This window comes from Lissotriton helveticus, chromosome 2_1 (assembly GCF_964261635.1).
Source record: "Lissotriton helveticus chromosome 2_1, aLisHel1.1, whole genome shotgun sequence".
In the NCBI taxonomy this organism is placed as follows: domain Eukaryota; kingdom Metazoa; phylum Chordata; class Amphibia; order Caudata; family Salamandridae; genus Lissotriton; species Lissotriton helveticus.
In genome coordinates, this window is record NC_136059.1 from 44,712,992 (window position 1) to 44,738,568 (window position 25,577).

At 50.6% G+C, this 25,577-nt stretch overlaps 1 protein-coding gene across 1 annotated transcript in view; it reads right to left on the reverse strand.

Annotated features, from left to right (window-relative positions):
- LOC144817690 (long-chain-fatty-acid--CoA ligase ACSBG2-like) overlaps positions 1–6,932 on the reverse strand; it is a 721,416-nt gene extending 714,484 nt beyond the window's left edge. Inside the window, exon 1 of the mRNA XM_078674437.1 lies at positions 6,765–6,932. Within this exon, the coding sequence (XP_078530563.1) occupies positions 6,765–6,774 (10 nt within the window). The 5' untranslated portion in view covers positions 6,775–6,932. The remainder of the gene's footprint in view (positions 1–6,764) is intronic.
- Between the last annotated feature and the right edge of the window lie 18,645 nt (positions 6,933–25,577).

Consider the following 25,577-nt stretch of genomic DNA (forward strand, 5'->3'; position numbering starts at 1 on the left):
ATTTTTGTAAATATCCTCTAGCCGCTGTCGCTTTAGATGCAGAAAAGACTTTCGACCAAGTTAGCTGGCCTTTTATTTCTTCCACTTTGTCCTGGTTTGTTTTGGATCTACCTTTATTATTTATGTTTCTTTGCTATATTCCTCTCCTACATCTGCTATTTTATTTAATGGTCTCCTCTCTCCTTCTTTTTCCCTCTATCCAGGAGTCCGACACTGTTGCCCTCTCTCTCCTCTTCTTTTTCTCCTTGCTCTCGAAGCCTTTTTGAGTAAGATTTGTTCAAACTCCCAAATTCAACATTTTCTTTATGGTAAAAGTCAGCTAAAGCTTTCTGCCTATGCCGATGACATTTTATTATTTATGTCTCATCCACAAACTCCGCTACCAACCTTCTCATCAGAGGTGGAACTTTTTGCATCAGTCTCGGGCTATAGGTTAAATACAGACAAATGTGAAATTCTTCCATTAAACAAATTATGCTTTCATGCTAATTTCATCTCTTCTCAATTCCATTAGAATCCAGAGAAAATTACATTTCTTAGTTTATGTTTTACTTAATCTATTAAAGAGACTGTTTCACTCACCTTTAAGGAATTACATACGACTTTCAATTCACTTACTTCCAATTAGAATCCCCTATTTTTGTCTTGGTGGGGTCGCCTAGACACTATAAATATGATGCTGGCACCCATAATACTTTTTTATGTCTCGAAAATCCTGGTAAATATTCCTAACTCTCAATATAAACAACTTTTCTCAATCCTGTCCAAAATCCTCTGGAATAATAAAATAGCGTGTATGTCTGTTCATAAACTCAAAATACCAAAATACCTAGGGGGAATACATTTTCAGGACTTCCTTTCTTATCATACAGCTTTTTCCCTTAGATAATCTTCCTTGTTAACCCCTTCGACGCTCATGACGAGCTGGGCTCGTCATGCAGTAGCCTCCTGCTACGCTCATGACGAGCCCAGCTCGTCATGAATGTGCGAGGATCGCGAAATCCCAGCACAGCAGGGGAATTCCCATAGCATCCAAGAGGTTAATAAGGAAGACGATACATTTAACCTACCCTTATGGACAAAGATTGAAAAGTTCTTCTTTCATATATTTCCCTTTAAATAATTTATAACTCTTACACATAGACCCCCATCTTTATCTCTTCCTATCTTTAATAACACTTGCAAAATTGTACAACCTATCATTCTTTCATATCAAGACCATAAAGAACAATTTTTGCACTCTTCTCTTTGGTACAGTAAATATCTTAAGATTATTAACAAGTGTATATTCTGAAAACTTGGCATGCAAAAGGTCTTTGTTGGGTGTATCAACTTTTCCATTAAAATAAATGTATTTCTTTCCAATCTGCTCAAGCACGCTTTGCTTTACCTAAATCTTATCAATCTCGTTATACTTCTTTAAATGCTCTAATTCAATCAACCTATGATCAACTTGTGTCGGTCCCTACTTCTACATCTCCCAACCTTAAGATTTTCTCTTCTAGCTAGCTCTCAATCTGTGTTTTAACTATATAAACAGATAACTTCCCATCCAGATAATCAACCCGAAACAGAAGGAGACCTCTCTTGGGAATCTGATTTTCAGACCTCCTTTTCTATTTCTGTTTGGAATAAAATCTGGGCTGAAATAAGACAAAACCTCTAGAGCAGCTAATACTACTCAATCTTTGTTTTTCATTTATAATAGGCTCAAGTACACTCCTCTTTCTTTACCCAATATAAACTCCACTATCTCCTCTTCCTGTTTGACATGCAATGCTACTTCAGCAGACTTGAAACACCTGCTATTCGAAGGCTCTTATGCCTATAACTTTGACTTACAAGTTTGGCAACAAATCAATAATATTTTCCACATGCAAGTCCCTTCTCATTTTCTTAATTCATTCCTTGGCAGTGTTTCTGATGACTGGATCACACAATCTAATATTTTTTACATAATTGGTTTTCTTCTAGTTTTTGCTTTTCAGCAGATTACTAAAGCATGGAAGGATGTTACTTAAGTATCCTTTCAGGCCTGGTGGTATGGTGCCTGCTACAATCACAGACTTGAAAGAGCATTTGTTATTCCAATATCCCTCGCTATCGAGCAAAATAGGTCTTCATACTCCCTGGATTGAGGAAGTCCCTAAACCCTCATGAATTGTGTTACGTTTTCTATGATATTTAACAATGAATTCTACATTCCTCTTACTCTCTGTTATTTAAGTATAGCTATGTAGTGGTTAGATGCGAATTAAATGTATAAGATGTAATTTTTTATCCTCCATTTCTTCTTTAACTTCTGCATATACCTACTTAATATTTCTTATTTATTGACTTTATCTTGTACGTATTGCATTGTGTTATTTCTATTATAAATACAGGGGCATATTATCAAGGGATTTATCTCCGCTTTTTTGGCTTTAAAAGCCAAGAAAGCGGAGATCAAATTATCTCCCTATCAGCATCTCTAATGAGAAAATAATAGGAGAAATGTTGTTAAGCTACATTTCTCCTATTATCAAGGATTTCGCTAACCCTGTTAGTGATAAAAAAAAGCAGCGCTAACCGCGGTTAGCGCTGCTTTTTTTACACCTGGTATTTTCCTGACTTAGCCATGATATCCTATGGAAGGTGGATATCATGGCTAAGTTTGTGAGCCCCTATCATCAAGCTAACGCCAAACTTCGAGAGATTATCGTTGGTTTTCCAGTGATAATCTCTCATTTGGCAGTTAGCGCGAGGATTTTTATCACTTCTGAGATAAACCTTGCTAATAGCAAGTTATCTCTGCGATAATTTCCGGCGATGCTTAGCGTTAAAAAATTCATTGCTAAGCCTCATTAGCGATAAATATCGCTAATCGTTGGTAATATGCCCCACAATTCTTTCTTAAATTAAATAAAAAAGTAAAGGGGGGCCAGCAAGGGTTGCTTCCTCCATTCAGGCGTCCAGGAGAGCATCCACACTTTCCTCCTATTCCAGACAATGTGTCACTCTTCGGATGTGACGTGCACCCAAACACATAGCTTCACAGTCCGTGGAGCTTGTGAAGTAGCTGGATTTCTTGCAGGATGGTTTTGCACTGCGTGTGAGGATATCCAATCTTAAGATCCAGTGTGCAGTCATTGGGGCTTTTAAGACATCCTAGGCTAATATGCAAGACCAAGACAGGCTTGCCCAGAGGCTTTTTAAAGGGTTCTTTAATGTTAGGCCTTCCTCTAGACCAGTTTAACCTTCATGGGATCTTACTTTGGTCTTGAATGTCTTGTAGAGGTCTCCCTTTGAACCTCCTGAGAAGATGGATTTTGGGTTACTCACCCTGAGGACTTTCCTCCTGGTAGCAATTACATCAGAGAGGAGGTTGGGAGAATTGGGTTCCTTATCAGAGGAAGTTGAGTTACATTTGTTGAATGTTAGCCAGCCCATCCATGATTCCCTTGGGTACTGTTTCTGATTTCAGGAATTCTTCTTCATTATTTGTTAATTTTGGGCTTGCTAGGATACGGTCTAAGCCCTCCATTTCGATACTGAGTAGATGGGGCACATCACATATAGAGTTGGTGTACAGGGAGGAGGGAACTCTTTGTCTGGCTGGGATCCACCAATTCCATGTCTGCTTCCCACGCGGAGGCACAGGGAGATCTTTGATTGAAATCTGTGACATGGGCTACGCCCTCAAAATGTGGTGCGGCATTACAAAGTAATGCAGGAGATTGGCCTGGAGGAGGGTTTGTGGTCAAACGTGCTTTATTCTATAAAGTAAAAGCGGAGAGTTTGAGTCCAACAAAATAAACTGACTTGTGATTGAAAATTCAGGTGTGCGGGTCTAATTACTGCTTGGTATATCTCAATGTGTCATTAACTATGCGGAAACCATATCAGGAGGTAATGCTCCTATCAAAGCAATTGTTATGTTATGTTATGTTAAAACAGCACTTTTTGAGCGCACGGCTACCCAGAACGGGTGTCCCGGCGCTTTGGCAAAGAGGCCTGAACATAACCAAGAAGACCCAGAGGCGGAGACACTGTAGACGCGTGGATTAAGCAGAAAAAAGGACCGTCTTTAGCTCCTTCCTAAAGGCCAGAAGATTATTAGCCTTGCGGAGCGAGAGAGGGAGCTCATTCCAAAGACTGGCCGCCATGAACTGGAAAGACCGGCCTCCCATCCGCACACGTTTGATCCCTGGTACCTCCACTTTAGCCAGGTCGGCAGATCTCAAATTCCTCCGGGGAACGTAAAAAGAAATACGCTTCCTGAGGTAAGCCGGGCCGGTCGAGTGGAGGGCTTTAAACGCCAACGTGAGGACTTTAAACCTAATTCTGCAAGGCACTGATAGCCAGTGCAGCCTGCCACGCAGCAGAGAGGCGCTAACTCTCCGTGGAAGGCCAAAAATGGCTCTGGCCGCTGAATTTTGAACCGTTTGTAATCTGGACACCAGATATTTGGGCAGTCCGGCAAAAAGAGCGTTAGCGTAATCTAAACGCGATCCCACAAGCGCTTGGACAATATTCTTACGATATTGTAAGGAAAGCAGTGGGAGAAATTTCCTCACCATCTTGAGAATGCTGAAGCATTTCCCCGCTAAACCCGTGATATGTGGACGTAAGGAAAGACTGTTGCATTGCTTTGACATTGCTTTGACTATGTTGTCATCATATTTATTGAACCCGTCCCACCCTGTTGCGACCAGGCCAACTGCATTTTGAGGGGGCTTGAGTCAAGTAAAAGAGGAGGCGGTGCGGGTGGGAGGAGAATCTTTACATTTTCTGTGAAGCGCAGCGGTCTCAGTTTGTAATTAACTGGTGAAAGCATCTTCAGAGTAATGCAATTACCATCCGTAATTGAAGAATACCACCACATGTCCACGCTTACCACCACATTACCACACTAATATCACCCAAACCTAGCCGACTACTATTCTTCTCTCTACCTCATGCACCTCGATGCTACCCCACTGCACCACTGGTTACCTGGCACACCTATTCACACCACCGCACTGCCAGAGTGTGTGCCACTGGCCACCTGGCATGGCCCCTGCACACCACTGCACTTCTGGTGTGTGGGGCACTGGCTGCCTGGCATACCTCTGCACACCACCGCACTGCGGGTGTGTGCACCACTGGCCACCTATCACGGCCCCTGCACACCACCGCACTGCCAGTGTGTGTGCCACTGGCCACCTGGCATGGCCCCTGCACACCACTGCACTGCCAGTGTGTGGGCCACTGGCTGCCTCGCACACCTCTGCACACACCGCACTGCCAGTGTGTGGGCCACTGGCTGCCAGGCACACCCCTGCACACCACCACACTGCTGGTGTGTGTGCCACTGGCCACCTGGCATGGCCCCTGCACACCACTGCACTGCCAGTGTGTGGGCCACTGGCTGCCTCGCACACCTCTGCACACACCGCACTGCCAGTGTGTGGGCCACTGGCTGCCAGGCACACCCCTGCACACCACCACACTGCTGGTGTGTGTGCCACTGGCCACCTGGCATGGCCCCTGCACACCACTGCACTGCTGGTGTGTGGGGCACTGGCTGCCTGGCATACCTCTGCACACCACCGCACTGCCAGTGTGTGGGCCACTGGCTGCCGGGCACACCCCTGCACACCACCACACGCCGGTTTGTGGACCACTGGCCGCCTGGCACACCCCTGCACATCACTACACTGCCAGTGTGTGGGCACTGCTCTAAGACTCAACAAATATAGTTAAATTCCAATAAACATATATAAAATATTCCGAAGCTCAAACGCAAATGCACTGCTGTGACGAAAAGTCAGACCTATTAGTCTTTTCCAGGCGTTCTTCGGGATGCTATGCAGTAAACATATCACTGAACCCCAGAATTAGCTGATGCGTAGATGTGATGGAGAAGGGGCGGGGGCGGGGGGATTGGAAGGGCTCCCCTTGTCTGGGATCAGGTCTTCCAAAGGACACAAGCATTTTATGAGCCGCAGTTTGGTGATGCTGTGGCCCACCCTTCACACCCCGTGTGCTCCAGGCAGTGCGGTGCTCGCGCTGTTAACTGGAGCATTTCTTTCCAGTATTTCTTCTACACACGAGTGTTCCTTGCCAGGTACAACCCTGAGACCTTCCAAGGCCTCTGAGAGTTCTCTTACCTTTAAAAAGTAAACCCGCCCGCTCTGGCATTGCTCTTTTCAGTCACGGAGGAGTAATTTATTATAAATAAAATACCAAATATCTATTTTTATTAGATCTGGCGTTAGCCAAGACCTTTTGGTTTTTGAAAAATCTATGTATAATAAACTCATTGAAAGGGGCTTTTCATTATCCTCTTGCTCTGTCATTCACATATTGCTTCCGCCCCCTGTAGGGGTGGCAGCCCACTATCTATCTATCCGTCAGCCTACATGTCTGACCGTGCGTCTGTCTGTCTATCTATCTAGCTACGTAGCTATACAACCCTCTTGGTTGGCCTCCCTTTTTTGCCTATCGTTTCAACTCTACTTATCTATTTATAATAAATATGTACAGAAAAAAACATTTGTGCTTCGACATATTTTTTTGTAAGACTGATGAGCTCCCACCAGCTTTCCAAACAAAACGTTTTGCAAAAATCACAACAGAAAAAAACAATGGTTGTTCACCTAGTCTCCTTCCCTTTACTCTCAGATCTCTTCATTTCTACAAGTCTCCCCCCCCTCCTAAAGACAGAGCCCATGCACTGCTCGTTATAGCCATGTGATGCCCTGTGACGTCACATCCTGCCGTGTGACGCTCGTGTGACCTACCAGCCTCCATCACACGGCGAGCTCGGGTCCGGGGTCCTGTCCGGGGTCCTCTGATGGCCTCTCCTCTCCCAGCGGGACCTCTCGCCGCCTTTTAAACCCTGAGCGGCCGATGGGCTCGAGGCTTTGGCTCCTGAATGCCCCTGCCCGCGGGTGACGGTGCCAGGGGTGCTGGTCATGCCCCTTTACCCGGGTGCCCCTTGTTATCTCCCCTGACCCGTCCCCAGAGCCTGGCAGAGTCTGGTGAGCCCCAGCCGTGGACAATCATTAACATGGGCTCGTGAGGCCTCCTGACCGTTCAGAGGAAGGGGGCACCTGAGGCCAGCTGCAGGGCAGCCCTGGTGTGGTGGCAGCAGGGAGGAGAGGACCACGCACAGTGCCCCCTTCTGAAGCAATGCCACTCTGTGCCTGTGAACATCAGCGCTCACCACCCTTCCGAGGCGATGCCACTCTCCGCCTGTGAACCTCTAGTCACCACCCTTCCGAGGCAATGCCACTCTGCGCCTGTGAACCTCTGCGCTCACCACCCTTCCGAGGCGATGCCACTCTCCGCCTGTGAACCTCTAGTCACCACCCTTCCGAGGCAATGCCACTCTGCGCCTGTGAACCTCTGCGCTCACCACCCTCCTGAAGCAATGCCACTCTGCGCCTGTGAACCTCCGCGCTCACCACCCTTCTGAAGCAATGCCACCATGGTCTTGGACTGCCGGCCACCTCCCCCCTTACACACTGACTGAATTACCCAATTCAACCAGTCAACACATGGGGGTCTTTGGAAGTCAAGGGGGGGTACAGGGCCCCCCCCCCTGGCCGTATTTATTAAAATATAAAACAAATCAAAAATTTTAATCAAATAAACATTTCTGACAATTATTAAAATGCACACTTTTCAGAAGATTAGATTGACATCCGTTTCGACATGGTATGATGGGCTAACCTTAACAAATAGCTAGTACAGCGTGTTTTCCTAACGTAATCTAATCATCCTGAAAATTAAACTGCATTCTAATATTTTTAATAAAGTCCTACAGCAAGGTCGCCAACCGGTGTCAGATCCTTTTACAGCTGCGCTCTCAGGTTGAAGATGCGCATGCGCAACCCAGGGCACGTTACACCCACGTGCGCTCCCTGAACTCCATTTAACCATAACAGGAGGGCCCAGACACTCGCGCACCTTAGTGACGTCATAGTGTTGTGAGGGGTGGCTACCAGCCTGAGGAAAGCGTAGACTCCCTCCCCCGCACCCTTTAAAACGGGATATCATATCCTGCCCCTGAAGTTCTGAGAGAGACCAATGGCCCCTCCCGCGGGCGGCCCCTTTTGTGAATGGGTCCGCCCCCCCGTAAGGACCTTAAAATGCTGCTCACCGATTAATGACCTTACCGCCAGACACACATAATAAATACGACATTGCTATTCTAAAAGGAAAAAAGGCCTAAGGAGAAAATTGTTAATACACAGTAAAGCACAACACATATACATATACACATACTCCTGTAAGCGGAAAAAAGGCCTAAGGAAAGAATTAGTTAAAATATCACGACACTGCACGATATTTACATCTGTTCTACCTTCCAGTAGACGGAAAATACAAGGCCTACTGGATCAAGCCCCCTAAACCTATAGTCCGGCACATTGACAAACCTGATACTTACCATTTGTCAGGCCCCAAAGGACTGCTAACAAGGGATGGAGGGTGGGGAAAATTACACGGCCCCACGGTGGGGCGAGGAGCGAGCCTGGGAGCGCGGGCACAAAGAGGCCGCTTCCCGCGCTCCCCAGGCTTTTTACCCTTTCGCTGCCGCGACCCCGCCCCCTCGCCCCGGAAGCACACCAGTACTTCCGGGGCGAGGGCGCGGGGCGAGCGGCCCCGAAAGGGACGGGGTGTTGGAGGGGCCGGGCCCCGCCATGCTTGCGTGGGGGCCTATTGGCCCCCCCTTGTATCATGGTCTTGGACTGCCGGCCACCTCCCCCCTTACACACTGACTGAATTACCCAATTCAACCAGTCAACACATGGGGGTCTTTGGAAGTCAAGGGGGGGTACAGGGCCCCCCCCCCCTGGCCGTATTTATTAAAATATAAAACAAATCAAAAATTTTAATCAAATAAACATTTCTGACAATTATTAAAATGCACACTTTTCAGAAAATTAGATTGACATCCGTTTCGACATGGTATGATGGGCTAACCTTAACAAATAGCTAGTACAGCGTGTTTTCCTAACGTAATCTAATCATCCTGAAAATTAAACTGCATTCTAATATTTTTAATAAAGTCCTACGACAAGGTCGCCAACCGGTGTCAGATCCTTTTACAGCTGCGCTCTCAGGTTGAAGATGCGCATGCGCAACCCAGGGCACGTTACACCCACGTGCGCTCCCTGAACTCCATTTAACCATAACAGGAGGGCCCAGACACTCGCGCACCTTAGTGACGTCATAGTGTTGTGAGGGGTGGCTACCAGCCTGAGGAAAGCGTAGACTCCCTCCCCCGCACCCTTTAAAACGGGATATCATATCCTGCCCCTGAAGTTCTGAGAGAGACCAATGGCCCCTCCCGCGGGCGGCCCCTTTTGTGAATGGGTCCGCCCCCCCGTAAGGACCTTAAAATGCTGCTCACCGATTAATGACCTTACCGCCAGACACACATAATAAATACGACATTGCTATTCTAAAAGGAAAAAAGGCCTAAGGAGAAAATTGTTAATACACAGTAAAGCACAACACATATACATGTACACATACTCCTGTAAGCGGAAAAAAGGCCTAAGGAAAGAATTAGTTAAAATATCACGACACTGCACGATATTTACATCTGTTCTACCTTCCAGTAGACGGAAAATACAAGGCCTACTGGATCAAGCCCCCTAAACCTATAGTCCGGCACATTGACAAACCTGATACTTACCATTTGTCAGGCCCCAAAGGACTGCTAACAAGGGATGGAGGGTGGGGAAAATTACACGGCCCCACGGTGGGGCGAGGAGCGAGCCTGGGAGCGCGGGCACAAAGAGGCCGCTTCCCGCGCTCCCCAGGCTTTTTACCCTTTCGCTGCCGCGACCCTGCCCCCTCGCCCCGGAAGCACACCAGTACTTCCGGGGCGAGGGCGCGGGGCGATCGGCCCCGAAAGGGACGGGGTGTTGGAGGGGCCGGGCCCCGCCATGCTTCCGTGGGGGCCTATTGGCCCCCCCTTGTATCATGGTCTTGGACTGCCGGCCACCTCCCCCCTTACACACTGACTGAATTACCCAATTCAACCAGTCAACACATGGGGGTCTTTGGAAGTCAAGGGGGGGTACAGGGCCCCCCCCCCTGGCCGTATTTATTAAAATATAAAACAAATCAAAAATTTTAATCAAATAAACATTTCTGACAATTATTAAAATGCACACTTTTCAGAAGATTAGATTGACATCCGTTTCGACATGGTATGATGGGCTAACCTTAACAAATAGCTAGTACAGCGTGTTTTCCTAACGTAATCTAATCATCCTGAAAATTAAACTGCATTCTAATATTTTTAATAAAGTCCTACGGCAAGGTCGCCAACCGGTGTCAGATCCTTTTACAGCTGCGCTCTCACGTTGAAGATGCGCATGCGCAACCCAGGGCACGTTACACCCACGTGCGCTCCCTGAACTCCATTTAACCATAACAGGAGGGCCCAGACACTCGCGCACCTTAGTGACGTCATAGTGTTGTGAGGGGTGGCTACCAGCCTGAGGAAAGCGTAGACTCCCTCCCCCGCACCCTTTAAAACGGGATATCATATCCTGCCCCTGAAGTTCTGAGAGAGACCAATGGCCCCTCCCGCGGGCGGCCCCTTTCGTGAATGGGTCCGCCCCCCCGTAAGGACCTTAAAATGCTGCTCACCGATTAATGACCTTACCGCCACAGGCCAGGTAGTTTACCGACTATCTGGCCCCCCCCCAAACCGCCTACACTGAAAGGTCATAACTTCCTAATCCAAAAACCCTCTACCCCTGCTATTTAATTCCCTATCCCTAGGGCATCCCCGACTCTGTCCACTGGACCCCCCACCCTGTGAGTAGAGCCTCTAATAAACGTCAACCCCTCATTATCAACCGACTGTTAGTCTACTTGGTCCTGCGATGACCCCCTGTGGGATATTCTGCGATTAATGTGTATGAAATAGTTTCTCAAACCAAGTGTTGATCCTCTTTATCGAGTGATTCTTCACCGAGTGACTCCTTGCACTCGCCTAGTCCCCCCCCCCCTTTTACGTGCAGCCTGGGGGAAACTGAGCCCCCTCTATGGTGCCGTCTGTGTCCTATCACCGTTACCCCATGTCCTAACATGAATGAGGGTGTGGGGGGCACGCCTCTCGAGGCTCCCTGCAGATGCTATGACCGGGGGTATCCTGGTACTACCATTCTACCCTTCCCACTGGTATACTGTACAGTCTGCTAACCATCCACACCCAGCCACTACGCCTGGAAAGTGTTAAGTGTATGATACTACTTCTACCATGGAAGTCCCCACTTCCTGAACCGGGGAAACGAGGCGTTGCATAGGCCTATCCTTCCTGGGGTTGCCGAGGCTAGGAATGCACACCCTTGTGTACTGTCCCATCTCTACCGTTGTCACTTACCAATTGGTGATCTATGCATATCATGCTGACACTGGTGGCCCTGCGTGCACAGGCGCCGTTACTGTAGGTATACATTTTCCTGTGACGGCAAATACTGCCATTTTTTGTGAAACCACATCCTGCTACATTACTGCCGCCAGCCCCATATAAGGGCTTACACACCGAAACAATCAACTCTGTGTTGGCACCTCCTGCGTCCTTTAATCGCTCGCCCATCACACTTGCGTTGTTGTTTGCCATCCTCTACCTGACGTCAGCATCCCTTGGGCTGTCCACCTGTAGCAGCTGTTGTGATGTGGAGCACTCCAGATATCCACCATGGACCCGGCCATACATAAATGAAAAGGATAAACACAAACCATTAGTGTTTCTGGCGATAACTGCTGTACACGTGCTAGTCTTACATTGCCATCACTTGCTAAGTTTAGATAAGACGCCAAACACATACTCATTAACACTCCCAACTGCAAGTGCTCAGCACAGCCTCAGTTTGTGTCCCATGTAATGTGTTTCGATTAGTGTTACGGAGAGTGCCTTGTAGAATGACCTTCATTAGAGAATAATATCCAGTGTGCAGTACAGTGACCCCGTGCATGGGGCCCACCGTGATTACCATAGCGCCCTCATGACTCCTCAAGGACGATACACAGTGTGAAGTGCGGTGCCTACGGCACATACAAGGTTACTACAATTCTGTAGCAGACCAGGACATCACCACCTATTCCTGGTTTTCTACCCACGTCTTTTGGCGATAGGCACATACATGGTTATTACAATTCTGTAGCAGACCAGGACATCACCACCTATTCCTGGTTTTCTACCCAAGTCTTTTGGCGATAGGTTTGAAAGGGACAGTCTGCTTGGCACAAGAGCCTCTTTAGTTCCCCACTTTGACTTCTGGTAAATACCATCCCAGTCAACCAGACATGATCGCAAGCATCCCCAGAATCTTAGTGCTAACATGAGATGACCTGTGAGATAAAGGATTTTCCTTCGCGTGGGCCCCCATGTGGCACTACTTTGGGTTCTTCCTAATGGCCCCCCGCTCTAAAGGCTGCAGGCCTTGTCAGGATGCCTGCCGTGGTCCGTATACCACTTACTTGATATATGGTCCGGTACGCCCCTAGGGCACTACCTATACTGTGCTAAGTTACTGCGTGTTAAATAAGTCTACTGACTGTAATTCTTTGCCTCATAGCCTCCTAATGGGACCAGAGGGATGTGTTTAGAATAAATACCTATATTTAATATCCACCTCGTGTGGTATAACTTTCATTCCCTCACTCGAGAGATTTTATACTGGTAAAACCAAACTGCTTTTACCTCCCTACCAGCCTTAGCCTGACGGCTGGTCTCCACAGTTACCACTAGGATAGCTTTACTACTAAGGTTGTCTTTAACCTGCCCTCCATAAGGGTCGTTTGGACTGGTGTAATGTGCCCCCTAGAATAGTGGGCAGCGTATGTCAGGGAAACCTTCCCACACTATGCTCACATAATTTGTCTCCCTGATCTGGCTGGATCAATGTTTAAGGCCTTCTGAACCGTCTACAAATCATCTCACGGAAAAGGAGAAACACTGCAATAAAATGTAAGAAATGCAGGCAAAACAGTGGTAACGCCTCAGATTCCCACTCAGGTTTCAATAAGAAATCCACTTGAGGACGCCCTTTTTTGGTCCCAGTGGCCAAGCCCTGGAAGTCATCGCCACCTAAGATTCGTTGCATTCAGTAATGCAGAGTTCAGAAGAGAAGAGTTGCTAGGATAGCTTACTCATAAGGTTGTCTTTAACATACCCTCAATAAGGGTCTTTAGACTGGAGCACTGTGCCCCCTAGACTATTGGGCAGCATATGTCAGGAAACCCTCTCGCACTATGCTCACTTAACTTGGCACCCTGACCTGGCTAGAACAATGTTTAAGGCCTTCTGAACCACCCACAAATCATCTCAAGGAAAAGGAGGAACACTGACAAACAAACTGTGAGCAGTGTAGACAACAAGAGTGGCAACACCTCAGATTCTCACTCAGGTTTCAAATAAGCAATCCACTTGATGATTCCCTTTTTGGTCCCAGTGGCCAAGGCCTGGACGTCATAGTCCCCTAAGACTCGTTGCATTCAGTAATGCATAAAGTTCAGAATAGAAGAGTTGGATGTTCATGGGATAACCACATGACGCACCCCCCCTAAGAATGAGCAACATTCGACTCTTAATACCAGAGCCACGGCAGAATGCTAATCTAATCCCTATGTTAGGCTTTCTGCCCTGAGTTGCAACAGAACGTGGTTGACTTCTGTGCTTGGCAGAGAAACAGATTTTACTAGGCAATGTCTTTTCCTGAATGTGTCACCTGTCTTATTTGACTAAATGAGCACGTCACAGTCTGTTTTACTGGTATCTTGTTAAGGAAATTGGTTTACTGGCACCAATAAGCAACCCGTAGGCCAGTTCATAATGACTTCGCTAGTGGGAAGTTGCTAAAAGGTGTCAGTGTGCATATCGCACGTTCCATATACAAACCCTTCTTGGACCAGGTCATGATCGAGTTCATACCTGCACTTTCTTTCTCCTAGCGCTGAACTATGAAGCAAGATGTTTCGGATTTTTCAGGACGGCTGCCTTGGCCCTGTACTCCGAAATATATATTGTGTGACATAATTTTTTTGGACCATCTGACGTCCACTTTCAATCGTGCAAGGGAAGAGTTTCTGCTTCTCAGTGCAACCTTGGGGTCTCCCCCTCACGCGAATAGAGGTAGAGGCCTCGTGTCACCCGAGACACCTTCAGCCACTCCTGGCTTTTTCCCCAACCTGAAAATAGCATCCCGGGAAAATGTTTCCAGCTCAAACCTGCACAAGCTAACGGTCAAAAACAAAACCCATGCCAAAACAAAACCCATGTCCCACTTGGCACTTACAGTTCATTCTGCCTATAATATCACCCACGTGCTGCTTGTCAGGCACGAAAACTGTGCAGATTGGCACCCTTTACAGTTTATTCAAATGAAACCTCGCACAAAATTGTTCTTGTTGCTCCTCCCTGAAATACCCAGCACTCCTCTGCGACCCACGTGTGGTAAAATAATCACAAACCAACACTTTGAGCTAAATGATAACCGAGAGCTTCATTACTTCAATAAACCAAAGTTAAAAGTACGTAACACATTTGAAATTTACATTGGAGGCGCCTCTCCTTCCATTTTCCACTTTAAATTCCACCCCGTCCATGTTTGCTCTCAGAGTCCCTACTCTCCCCTGGTTAGACGAGCATTATTGGCAGCAGCTCCCAGTCTCAGCTTGTGGCCATTTTGAAACTATTAGAAAGCGATAGCGGGGCACCATGGCAGCAACAGTCTACACAGACATCAATCTAATTATTCATTCAAATGATCATGTTCTGGATAATGCAAATGAGGTCCCAGATCGGTGCACACCGAATTATAGCAAGCTGCAGTGAGATTTCTCGCACGGTTACATTGCTAAGCACTTGCAGCCGTTCCTATGCGCAAATTTGCAATGAAGGTTGTAACTTGACTTGAAGATACAAAGCTTGTTACGCAAGTATGCATTGTTAAACATTTTTGCCTTGGGATGATGTTATCTACTCAGCAGCCCTTGACATACGCTAATGAATGCTGCCTAATTTCACCACGTTAAAACAATGCACAGCACTTTTCCATAATATTCCTGGCGCAGTTTCCATGAACGCAGTTTCCATGACCTTAAACTCAGCGCTAACTACACGCTTCTATGATTTGTAAATTGTATATAAAACAGCGTCCCCTTCAGTACAGAACGAAACGTTTACCACTGCATATTGCTGTTCCCCACTCCCACGGCTTACTTGTAGATAAGGCATGCTCTCTGGGCATTACTAAAGCATTATAGCCCATCGCAAAAGTGCTACTGTAGCTTTCATAACACTTATTGGGTGCATATTATAAGGTCTCCGACTGTGTTCAGTTTTTTAGTAATTCTGCACTCCCACATCATTATAAACTGTTTTGTAGACTCTAACACCGCATAAAACCGTGCTAAACATTTAAGTAATTCATTAAATATATGCTCACTCTTTTCATGGCACGAATATTTTAAAATAACTAAATAACGATGTTTGAACTGCAGTTCTGCAGGCCTCCTTTCTAGAAGGGCTGTTGAGTGTGTGAACGCCTGTCACCAACTTACTCATACACATAAAAACATGCGAGAGAGACAATTGTGCGACCAAATCAATTGCATCCTTATTTGCCCCTAGGCCATGCAAGCACTAACAATGGTGCCGACAGCGCAGTGCTCCAATGAGACATTGCTGGGAACTGTACCCTATGATACACCCATACATTCAGGGCTGCCGAGGAAGCTTTTAGCGGCGCCCTCTCCCCCCTCCGCACGGCTCCGGCACTAGTATTGTCAAAACCCCCGGTATGTGCCCAAGACAACAAACGTGCGCCATGGAAGTAAGCCCTCGCAGGTATCAGCGCACCGCAAAACACCCACTCTAATGATGGCAGCCTTCACTTGTAGCGTGCCCTCTCGAAGCAACTTAACTTAAAAATGTTCCTGTATCTCCGAGGACGACGCCGCTGCTCTCCCTCGGACCGGAGACCCGAAGCCGATTCACCCGCACTTCACAGCACTCCCTCGCGCGCCATGATTCACCCGCAGCTTCGGGCCACTCCACCCACGTTGTCCGCTCCTTCACACGATCTGGCTCCTCCGCCATTCCGGGTGACTTGCTAGCTTCGCTCCCTAGTAGGAGACCGCACACCTGCAGAGGGGACAAAATGAAAAGAGATTACGGGCCGCTGGGGGGGCCCGGGTGCTGCAGCATGTTCCGTGGGCAAAACACTCCACCACAGTTGTCGCCCCGATGCACGTCGCTCCACGTTGCCCGCTACTTCCCAGGGCACCTGAAATGAAAAACGAGAGAAAATAACCGGAGTCCTCCCGCTGTTCTTCCGCCGTACGTCGGCTGAAAACCAGGCGATCACCGAAGCCCTTAGAATCCGCCGGCACCTGAAATAAAACAAGAGAGAAAATTACACGGCCCCACGGTGGGGCGAGGAGCGAGCCTGGGAGCGCGGGCACAAAGAGGCCGCTTCCCGCGCTCCCCAGGATTTTTACCCTTTCGCTGCCGCGACCCCGCCCCCTCGCCCCGGAAGCACACCAGTACTTCCGGGGCGAGGGCGCGGGGCGAGCGGCCCCGAAAGGGACGGGGTGTTGGAGGGGCCGGGCCCCGCCATGCTTGCGTGGGGGCCTATTGGCCCCCCCTTGTATTCTGCGCCTGTGAACCTCCGCGCTCACCACCCTTCTGAAGCAATGCCACTCTGCGCCTGTGAACCTCCGCGCTCACCACCCTTCTGAAGCAATGCCACTCTGCGCCTGTGAACCTCTGCACTTACCACCATTCTAAAGCAATGCCACTCTGTGCCTGTGAACCTCCGCGCTCACCCCCCTTCTGAAGCAATGCCACTCTGCGCCTGTGAACCTCCGCGCTCACCACCCTTCTGAAGCAATGCCACTCTGCGCCTGTGAATCTCTAGTCACCACCCTTCTGAAGCAATGCCACTCTGCGCCTGTGAACCTCCGCGCTTACAACCCTTCTGAAGCAATGCCACTCTGCGCCTGTGAACCTCCGCGCTCACCACCCTTCTGAAGCAATGCCACTATGCGCCTGTGAATCTCTAGTCACCACCCTTCTGAAGCGATGCCACTCTGTGCCTGTGAACCTCTGCGCTCACCACCCTTCTGAAGCGATGCCACTCTGCGCCTGTGAACCTCTAGTCACCACCCTTCTGAAGCGATGCCACTCTGCGCCTGTGAACCTCTACTCACCACCATTCTAAAGCAATGCCACTCTGTGCCTGTGAATCTCTAGTCACCACCCTTCTGAAGCAATGCCACTCTGTGCCTGTGAAACTCTAGTCACCACCCTTCGGAAACGATGCCACTCTGCGCCTGTGAACCTCTAGTGACCACCCTTCTGAAGCAATGCCACTCTGTGCCTGTGAACCTCTTCGCTCACCACCCTTCTGAAGCAATGCCACTCTGTGCCTGTGAACCTCTGCGCTCACCACCCTTCTGAAGCGATGCCACTCTGTGCCTGTGAACCTCGAGTCACCCCCCTTCTGAAGCAATGCCACTCTGTGCCTGTGAACCTCTAGTCACCACCCTTCCGAGGCAATGCCACTCTGTGCCTGTGAACCTCTGCGCTCACCACCTTTCGGAGGCGATGCCACTCTGTGACTGTGAACCTCTGCGCTCACCATCCGTCTGAATCAATGTCACTCTCCGCCTATGAACCTCTGCGCTCACTACCCTTCTGAAGCAATGCCACTCTGCGCCTGTGAACCTCTAGTCACCACCCTTTTGAGGCAATGCCACTCTGCGCCTGTGAGCCTCTGCGCTCACCACCCTTCTGAAGCAATGCCACTCTCCGCCTGTGAACCTCTAGTCACCACCCTTCCGAGGCAATGCCACTCTGCGCCTGTGAGCCTCTGCGCTCACCACCCTTCTGAAGCAATGCCACTCTGTGCCTGTGAACCTCTGCACTCACCACCCTTCTGAAGCAATGCCACTCTGCGCCTGTGAACCTCTGCACTCACCCCCCTTCTGAAGCAATGCCACTCTGTGCCTGTGAACCTCTGCGCTCACCACCCCTCTGAAGCAATGCCACTCTGCGCCTGTGAACCACTGGGCTCACCTCCCTCCTGAAGCAATGCCACTCTCCACCTGTGAACCTCTGCGCTCACCACCCTTCTGAAGCAATACCACTCTCCGCCTGTGAACCTCTGCGCTCACCCCCCTTCTGAAGCAATGCCACTCTGCGCCTGTGAACCTCCGCGCTCACCACCATTCTGAAGCAATGCCACTCTGTGCCTGTAAACCACTGCGCTCACCACCCTTCTGAAGCAATGCCACCCTGCTCCTGTGAACCTCTGCGCTCACCACACTTCCAAGGCGATGCCACTCTGCGCCTGTGAACCTCTGCGCTCACCACCTTTCTGAAGCGATGCCACTCTGTGCCTCTGAACCTCTAGTCACCACCCTTCTGAAGCAATGCCACTCTGTGCCTGTGAACCTCTGTGCTCACCACCCTTCTGAAGCGATGCCACTCTGCGCCTGTGAACCTCTACTCACCACCATTCTAAAGCAATGCCACTCTGTGCCTGTGAACCTCTAGTCACCACCCTTCTGAAGCAATGCCACTCTGTGCCTGTGAACCTCTAGTCACCACCCTTCTGAAGCGATGCCACTCTGCGCCTGTGAACCTCTACTCACCACCATTCTAAAGCAATGCCACTCTGTGCCTGTGAACCTCTAGTCACCATCCTTCTGAAGCAATGCCACTCTGTGCCTGTGAACCTCTAGTCACCACCCTTCTGAAGCGATGCCACTCTGCACCTGTGAACCTCTAGTGACCACCCTTCTGAAGCAATGCCACTCTGTGCCTGTGAACCTCTAGTCACCACCCTTCTGAAGCGATGTCACTTTGTACCTGTGAACCTATAGTCACCACCCTTCTGAGGCAATGCCACTCTGCGCCTGTGAACCTCTAGTCACCACCCTTCTGAAGCAAAGCCACTCTGTGCCTGTGAACCTCTACTCACCACCACCCTAAAGCAATGCCATTCTGCGCCTGTGAACCTCTGCACTCCCCACACTTCTGAAGCAATGCCACTCTGTGCCTGTGAACCTCTGCGTTCACCACCCTTCTGAAGCAATGCCACTCTGCACCTGTGAACCTCTAGTCACCACCCTTCCGAGGCGATGCCACTCTGTGCCTGTGAACCTCTGCGCTCACCACACTTCCAAGGCGATGCCACTCTGTGCCTGTGAACCTCTGCGCTCACCACCCTTCTGAAGCGATGCCACTCTGTGCCTGTGAACCTCTAGTCACCACCCTTCTGAAGCAATGCCACTCTGTGCCTGTGAACCTCTGCGCTCACCACCCTTCTGAAGCGATGCCACTCTGCGCTTGTGAACCTCTAGTCACCACCCTTCTGAAGCGATGCCACTCTGCGCCTGTGAACCTCTACTCACCACCATTCTAAAGCAATGCCACTCTGTGCCTGTGAACGTCTAGTCACCACCCTTCTGAAGCAATGCCACTCTGTGCCTGTGAACCTCTAGTCACCACCCTTCTGAAGCAATGCCACTCTGTGCCTCTGAACCTCTAGTCACCACCCTTCTGAAGCAATGCCACTCTGTGCCTGTGAACCTCTAGTCACCACCCTTCTGAAGCGATGCCACTCTGTGCCTGTGAACCTCTGCGCTCACCACCCTTCTGAAGCGATGCCCCTCTGCGCCTGTGAACCTCTCGTCACCACCCTTCTGAAGCAATGCCACTCTGTGCCTGTGAACCTCTAGTCACCACACTTCTGAAGCAATGCCACTCTGTGAACCTCTAGTCACCACCCTTCTGAAGCGATGCCACTTTGTACCTGTGAACCTATAGTCACCACCCTTCTGAGGCAATGCCACTCTGCGCCTGTGAACCTCTACTCACCACCATTCTAAAGCAATGCCATTCTGCGCCTGTGAACCTCTGCACTCCTCACCCTTCTGAAGCAAAGCCACTCTGTGCCTGTGAACCTCTGCGTTAACCACCCTTCTGAAGCAATGCCACTCTGTGCCTGTGAACCTCTAGTCACCACCCTTCTGAGGCAATGCCACTCTGCGCCTGTGAACCTTTACTCACCACCACTCTAAAGCAATGCCACTCTGCGCCTGTGAACCTCTGCACTCCCCACACTTCTGAAGCAATGCCACACTGTGCCGGTGAACCTCTGCGTTCACCACCCTTCTGAAGCAATGCCAATCTGCACCTGTGAACCTCTAGTCACCACCCTTCCGAGGCGATGCCACTCTGTGCCTGTGAACCTCTGCGCTCTCCACACTTCCAAGGCGATGCCACTCTGTGCCTGTGAACCTCTGCGCTCACCACTATTCTGAAGCAATGCCAGTCTGCACCTGTGAACCTCTACTCACAACCCTTCTGAAGCAATGCCACTCTGTGCCTGTGAACCTCTGCGCTCACCACCATTTCAGAAGCAATACCACTCTCCACCTGTAGACCTCTGCGCTCACCACCCTTCTGAAGCAATGCCACTCTGCGCCTGAGAACCTCTGTGCTCACCACCCTTCTGAAGCAATGCCACTCTGTGCATGTGAACCTCTGCGCTCACCACCCTTCTAAAACAATTCCACTCTGTGCCTTTGAACCTCTGCGCTCACCACCCTTCTGAAGCAATGCCACTCTGCGCCTGTGAACCTCTGCACTCACCACCCTTCCGAAGCAATGCCACTCTGCGCCTGTGAACCTCTAGTCACCACCCTTCTGAAGCAATGCCACTCTGCGCCTGTGAACCTTTAGTCACCACCCTTCCGAGGCGATGCCACTCTGTGCCTGTGAACCTCTGCGCTCACCACACTTCCAAGGCGATGCCACTCTGTGCCTGTGAACCTCTGCGTTCACCACCCTTCTGAGGTGATGCCACTCTGTGCCTGTGAACCTCTGCGCTCACCACCCTTCTGAAGCAATGCTACTCTCCGCCTGTGAACCTCTGCGCTCACCACCCTTCTGAAGCATAGCCACTCTGCGCCTGTGAACCTCTGCGCTCACCACCCTTCTGAAGCAATGCCACTCTGCGCATGTGAACCTCTACTCACCACCCTTCTGAAGCAATGCCACTCTGCGCCTCTGAACCTCTACTCACCACCCTTGTGAAGTGATGCCACTCTGTGCCTGTGAACCTCTAGTCACCACCCTTCTGAAGCAATGCCACTCTGTGCCTGTGAACCTCTAGTCACCACCCTTCTGAAGCAATGCCACTCTGTGCCTGTGAACCTCTAGTCACCACCCTTCTGAAGCGATGCCACTTTGTGCCTGTGAACCTCTAGTCACCACCCTTCTGAGGCAATGCCACTCTGCGCCTGTGAACCTCTACTCACCACCACTCTAAAGCAATGCCACTCTGTGCCTGTGAACCTCCGCACTCCTCACCCTTCTGAAGCAATGCCACTCTGTGCCTGTGAACCTCTGCGTTCACCACCCTTCTGAAGCAATGCCACTTTGTGCCTGTGAACCTCTAGTCACCACCCTTCTGAAGCGAAGCCACTCTGTGCCTGTGAACCTCTGCGCTTACAACCCTTCTGAAGCAATGCCACTCTGCGCCTGTGAACCTCCGCGCTCACCACCCTTCTGAAGCAATGCCACTCTGCGCCTGTGAACCTCTGCACTTACCACCATTCTAAAGCAATGCCACTCTGTGCCTGTGAACCTCCGCGCTCACCCCCCTTCTGAAGCAATGCCACTCTGCGCCTGTGAACCTCCGCGCTCACCACCCTTCTGAAGCAATGCCACTCTGCGCCTGTGAATCTCTAGTCACCACCCTTCTGAAGCAATGCCACTCTGCGCCTGTGAACCTCCGCGCTTACAACCCTTCTGAAGCAATGCCACTCTGCGCCTGTGAACCTCCGCGCTCACCACCCTTCTGAAGCAATGCCACTCTGCGCCTGTGAACCTCTGCACTCACCACCCTTCTGAAGCAATGCCACTCTGCGCCTGTGAACCTCTGCACTTACCACCATTCTAAAGCAATGCCACTCTGCGCCTGTGAACCTCTGCACTCACCACCCTTCTGAAGCAATGCCACTCTGCGCCTGTGAACCTCTGCACTTACCACCATTCTAAAGCAATGCCACTCTGTGCCTGTGAACCTCCGCGCTCACCACCCTCCTGAAGCAATGCCACTCTGCGCCTGTGAACCTCCACGCTCACCACCCTTCTGAAGCAATGCCACTCTGCGCCTGTGAACCTCCGCGCTCACCACCCTTCTGAAGCAATGCCACTCTGCGCCTGTGAACCTCCGCGCTCACCACCCTTCTGAAGCAATGCCACTATGCGCCTGTGAATCTCTAGTCACCACCCTTCTGAAGCGATGCCACTCTGTGCCTGTGAACCTCTGCGCTCACCACCCTTCTGAAGCGATGCCACTCTGCGCCTGTGAACCTCTAGTCACCACCCTTCTGAAGCGATGCCACTCTGCGCCTGTGAACCTCTACTCACCACCATTCTAAAGCAATGCCACTCTGTGCCTGTGAATCTCTAGTCACCACCCTTCTGAAGCAATGCCACTCTGTGCCTGTGAAACTCTAGTCACCACCCTTCGGAAACGATGCCACTCTGCGCCTGTGAACCTCTAGTGACCACCCTTCTGAAGCAATGCCACTCTGTGCCTGTGAACCTCTTCGCTCACCACCCTTCTGAAGCAATGCCACTCTGTGCCTGTGAACCTCTGCGCTCACCACCCTTCTGAAGCGATGCCACTCTGTGCCTGTGAACCTCGAGTCACCCCCCTTCTGAAGCAATGCCACTCTGTGCCTGTGAACCTCTAGTCACCACCCTTCCGAGGCAATGCCACTCTGTGCCTGTGAACCTCTGCGCTCACCACCTTTCGGAGGCGATGCCACTCTGTGACTGTGAACCTCTGCGCTCACCATCCGTCTGAATCAATGTCACTCTCCGCCTATGAACCTCTGCGCTCACTACCCTTCTGAAGCAATGCCACTCTGCGCCTGTGAACCTCTAGTCACCACCCTTTTGAGGCAATGCCACTCTGCGCCTGTGAGCCTCTGCGCTCACCACCCTTCTGAAGCAATGCCACTCTCCGCCTGTGAACCTCTGCGCTCACCACCCTTCTGAAGCAATGCCACTCTGTGCCTGTGAACCTCTGCACTCACCACCCTTCTGAAGCAATGCCACTCTGCGCCTGTGAACCTCTGCACTCACCACCCTTCTGAAGCAATGCCACTCTGCGCCTGTGAACCTCTGCGCTCACCACCCTTCTGAAGCAATGCCACTCTGTGCCTGTGAACCTTTGCACTCACCCCCCTTCTGAAGCAATGCCACTCTGTGCCTGTGAACCTCTGCGCTCACCACCCCTCTGAAGCAATGCCACTCTGCGCCTGTGAACCACTGGGCTCACCTCCCTCCTGAAGCAATGCCACTCTCCACCTGTGAACCTCTGCGCTCACCACCCTTCTGAAGCAATACCACTCTCCACCTGTAAACCTCTGCGCTCACCACCCTTCTGAAGCAATGCCACTCTGTGCCTGTGAACCTCTGCGCTCACCACCATTCTGAAGCAATGCCACTCTGCGCCTGTGAACCTCCGCGCTCACCACCATTCTGAAGCAATGCCACTCTCCACCTGTGAACCTCCGCACTCACCACCCTTCTGAAGCAATGCCACTCTGTGCCTGTGAACCTCTGCGCTCACCCCCCTTCTGAAGCAATGCCACTCTGTGCCTGTGAACCTCTGCGCTCACCACCATTCTGAAGCAATGCCACTCTGCGCCTGTGAACCTCCGCGCTCACCACCCTTCTGAAGCAATGCCACTCTGTGCCTGTAAACCACTGCGCTCACCACCCTTCTGAAGCAATGCCACTCTGCTCCTGTGAACCTCCGCACTCACCCCCCTTCTGAAGCAATGCCACCCTGCTCCTGTGAACCTCTGCGCTCACCACACTTCCAAGGCGATGCCACTCTGCGCCTGTGAACCTCTGCGCTCACCACCCTTCTGAAGCGATGCCACTCTGTGCCTCTGAACCTCTAGTCACCACCCTTCTGAAGCAATGCCACTCTGTGCCTGTGAACCTCTGCGCTCACCACCCTTCTGAAGCGATGCCACTCTGCGCCTGTGAACCTCTACTCACCACCATTCTAAAGCAATGCCACTCTGTGCCTGTGAACCTCTAGTCACCACCCTTCTGAAGCAATGCCACTCTGTGCCTGTGAACCTCTAGTCACCACCCTTCTGAAGCGATGCCACTCTGCGCCTGTGAACCTCTACTCACCACCATTCTAAAGCAATGCCACTCTGTGCCTGTGAACCTCTAGTCACCATCCTTCTGAAGCAATGCCACTCTGTGCCTGTGAACCTCTAGTCACCACCCTTCTGAAGCGATGCCACTCTGCACCTGTGAACCTCTAGTGACCACCCTTCTGAAGCAATGCCACTCTGTGCCTGTGAACCTCTAGTCACCACCCTTCTGAAGCGATGTCACTTTGTACCTGTGAACCTATAGTCACCACCCTTCTGAGGCAATGCCACTCTGCGCCTATGAACCTCTAGTCACCACCCTTCTGAAGCAAAGCCACTCTGTGCCTGTGAACCTCTACTCACCACCACCCTAAAGCAATGCCATTCTGCGCCTGTGAACCTCTGCACTCCCCACACTTCTGAAGCAATGCCACTCTGTGCCTGTGAACCTCTGCGTTCACCACCCTTCTGAAGCAATGCCACTCTGCACCTGTGAACCTCTAGTCACCACCCTTCCGAGGCGATGCCACTCTGTGCCTGTGAACCTCTGCGCTCACCACACTTCCAAGGCGATGCCACTCTGTGCCTGTGAACCTCTGCGCTCACCACCCTTCTGAAGCGATGCCACTCTGTGCCTGTGAACCTCTAGTCACCACCCTTCTGAAGCAATGCCACTCTGTGCCTGTGAACCTCTGCGCTCACCACCCTTCTGAAGCGATGCCACTCTGCGCTTGTGAACCTCTAGTCACCACCCTTCTGAAGCGATGCCACTCTGCGCCTGTGAACCTCTACTCACCACCATTCTAAAGCAATGCCACTCTGTGCCTGTGAACGTCTAGTCACCACCCTTCTGAAGCAATGCCACTCTGTGCCTGTGAACCTCTAGTCACCACCCTTCTGAAGCAATGCCACTCTGTGCCTCTGAACCTCTAGTCACCACCCTTCTGAAGCAATGCCACTCTGTGCCTGTGAACCTCTAGTCACCACCCTTCTGAAGCGATGCCACTCTGTGCCTGTGAACCTCTGCGCTCACCACCCTTCTGAAGCGATGCCCCTCTGCGCCTGTGAACCTCTCGTCACCACCCTTCTGAAGCAATGCCACTCTGTGCCTGTGAACCTCTAGTCACCACACTTCTGAAGCAATGCCACTCTGTGCCTGTGAACCTCTAGTCACCACCCTTCTGAAGCAATGCCACTCTGTGAACCTCTAGTCACCACCCTTCTGAAGCGATGCCACTTTGTACCTGTGAACCTATAGTCACCACCCTTCTGAGGCAATGCCACTCTGCGCCTGTGAACCTCTACTCACCACCATTCTAAAGCAATGCCATTCTGCGCCTGTGAACCTCTGCACTCCTCACCCTTCTGAAGCAAAG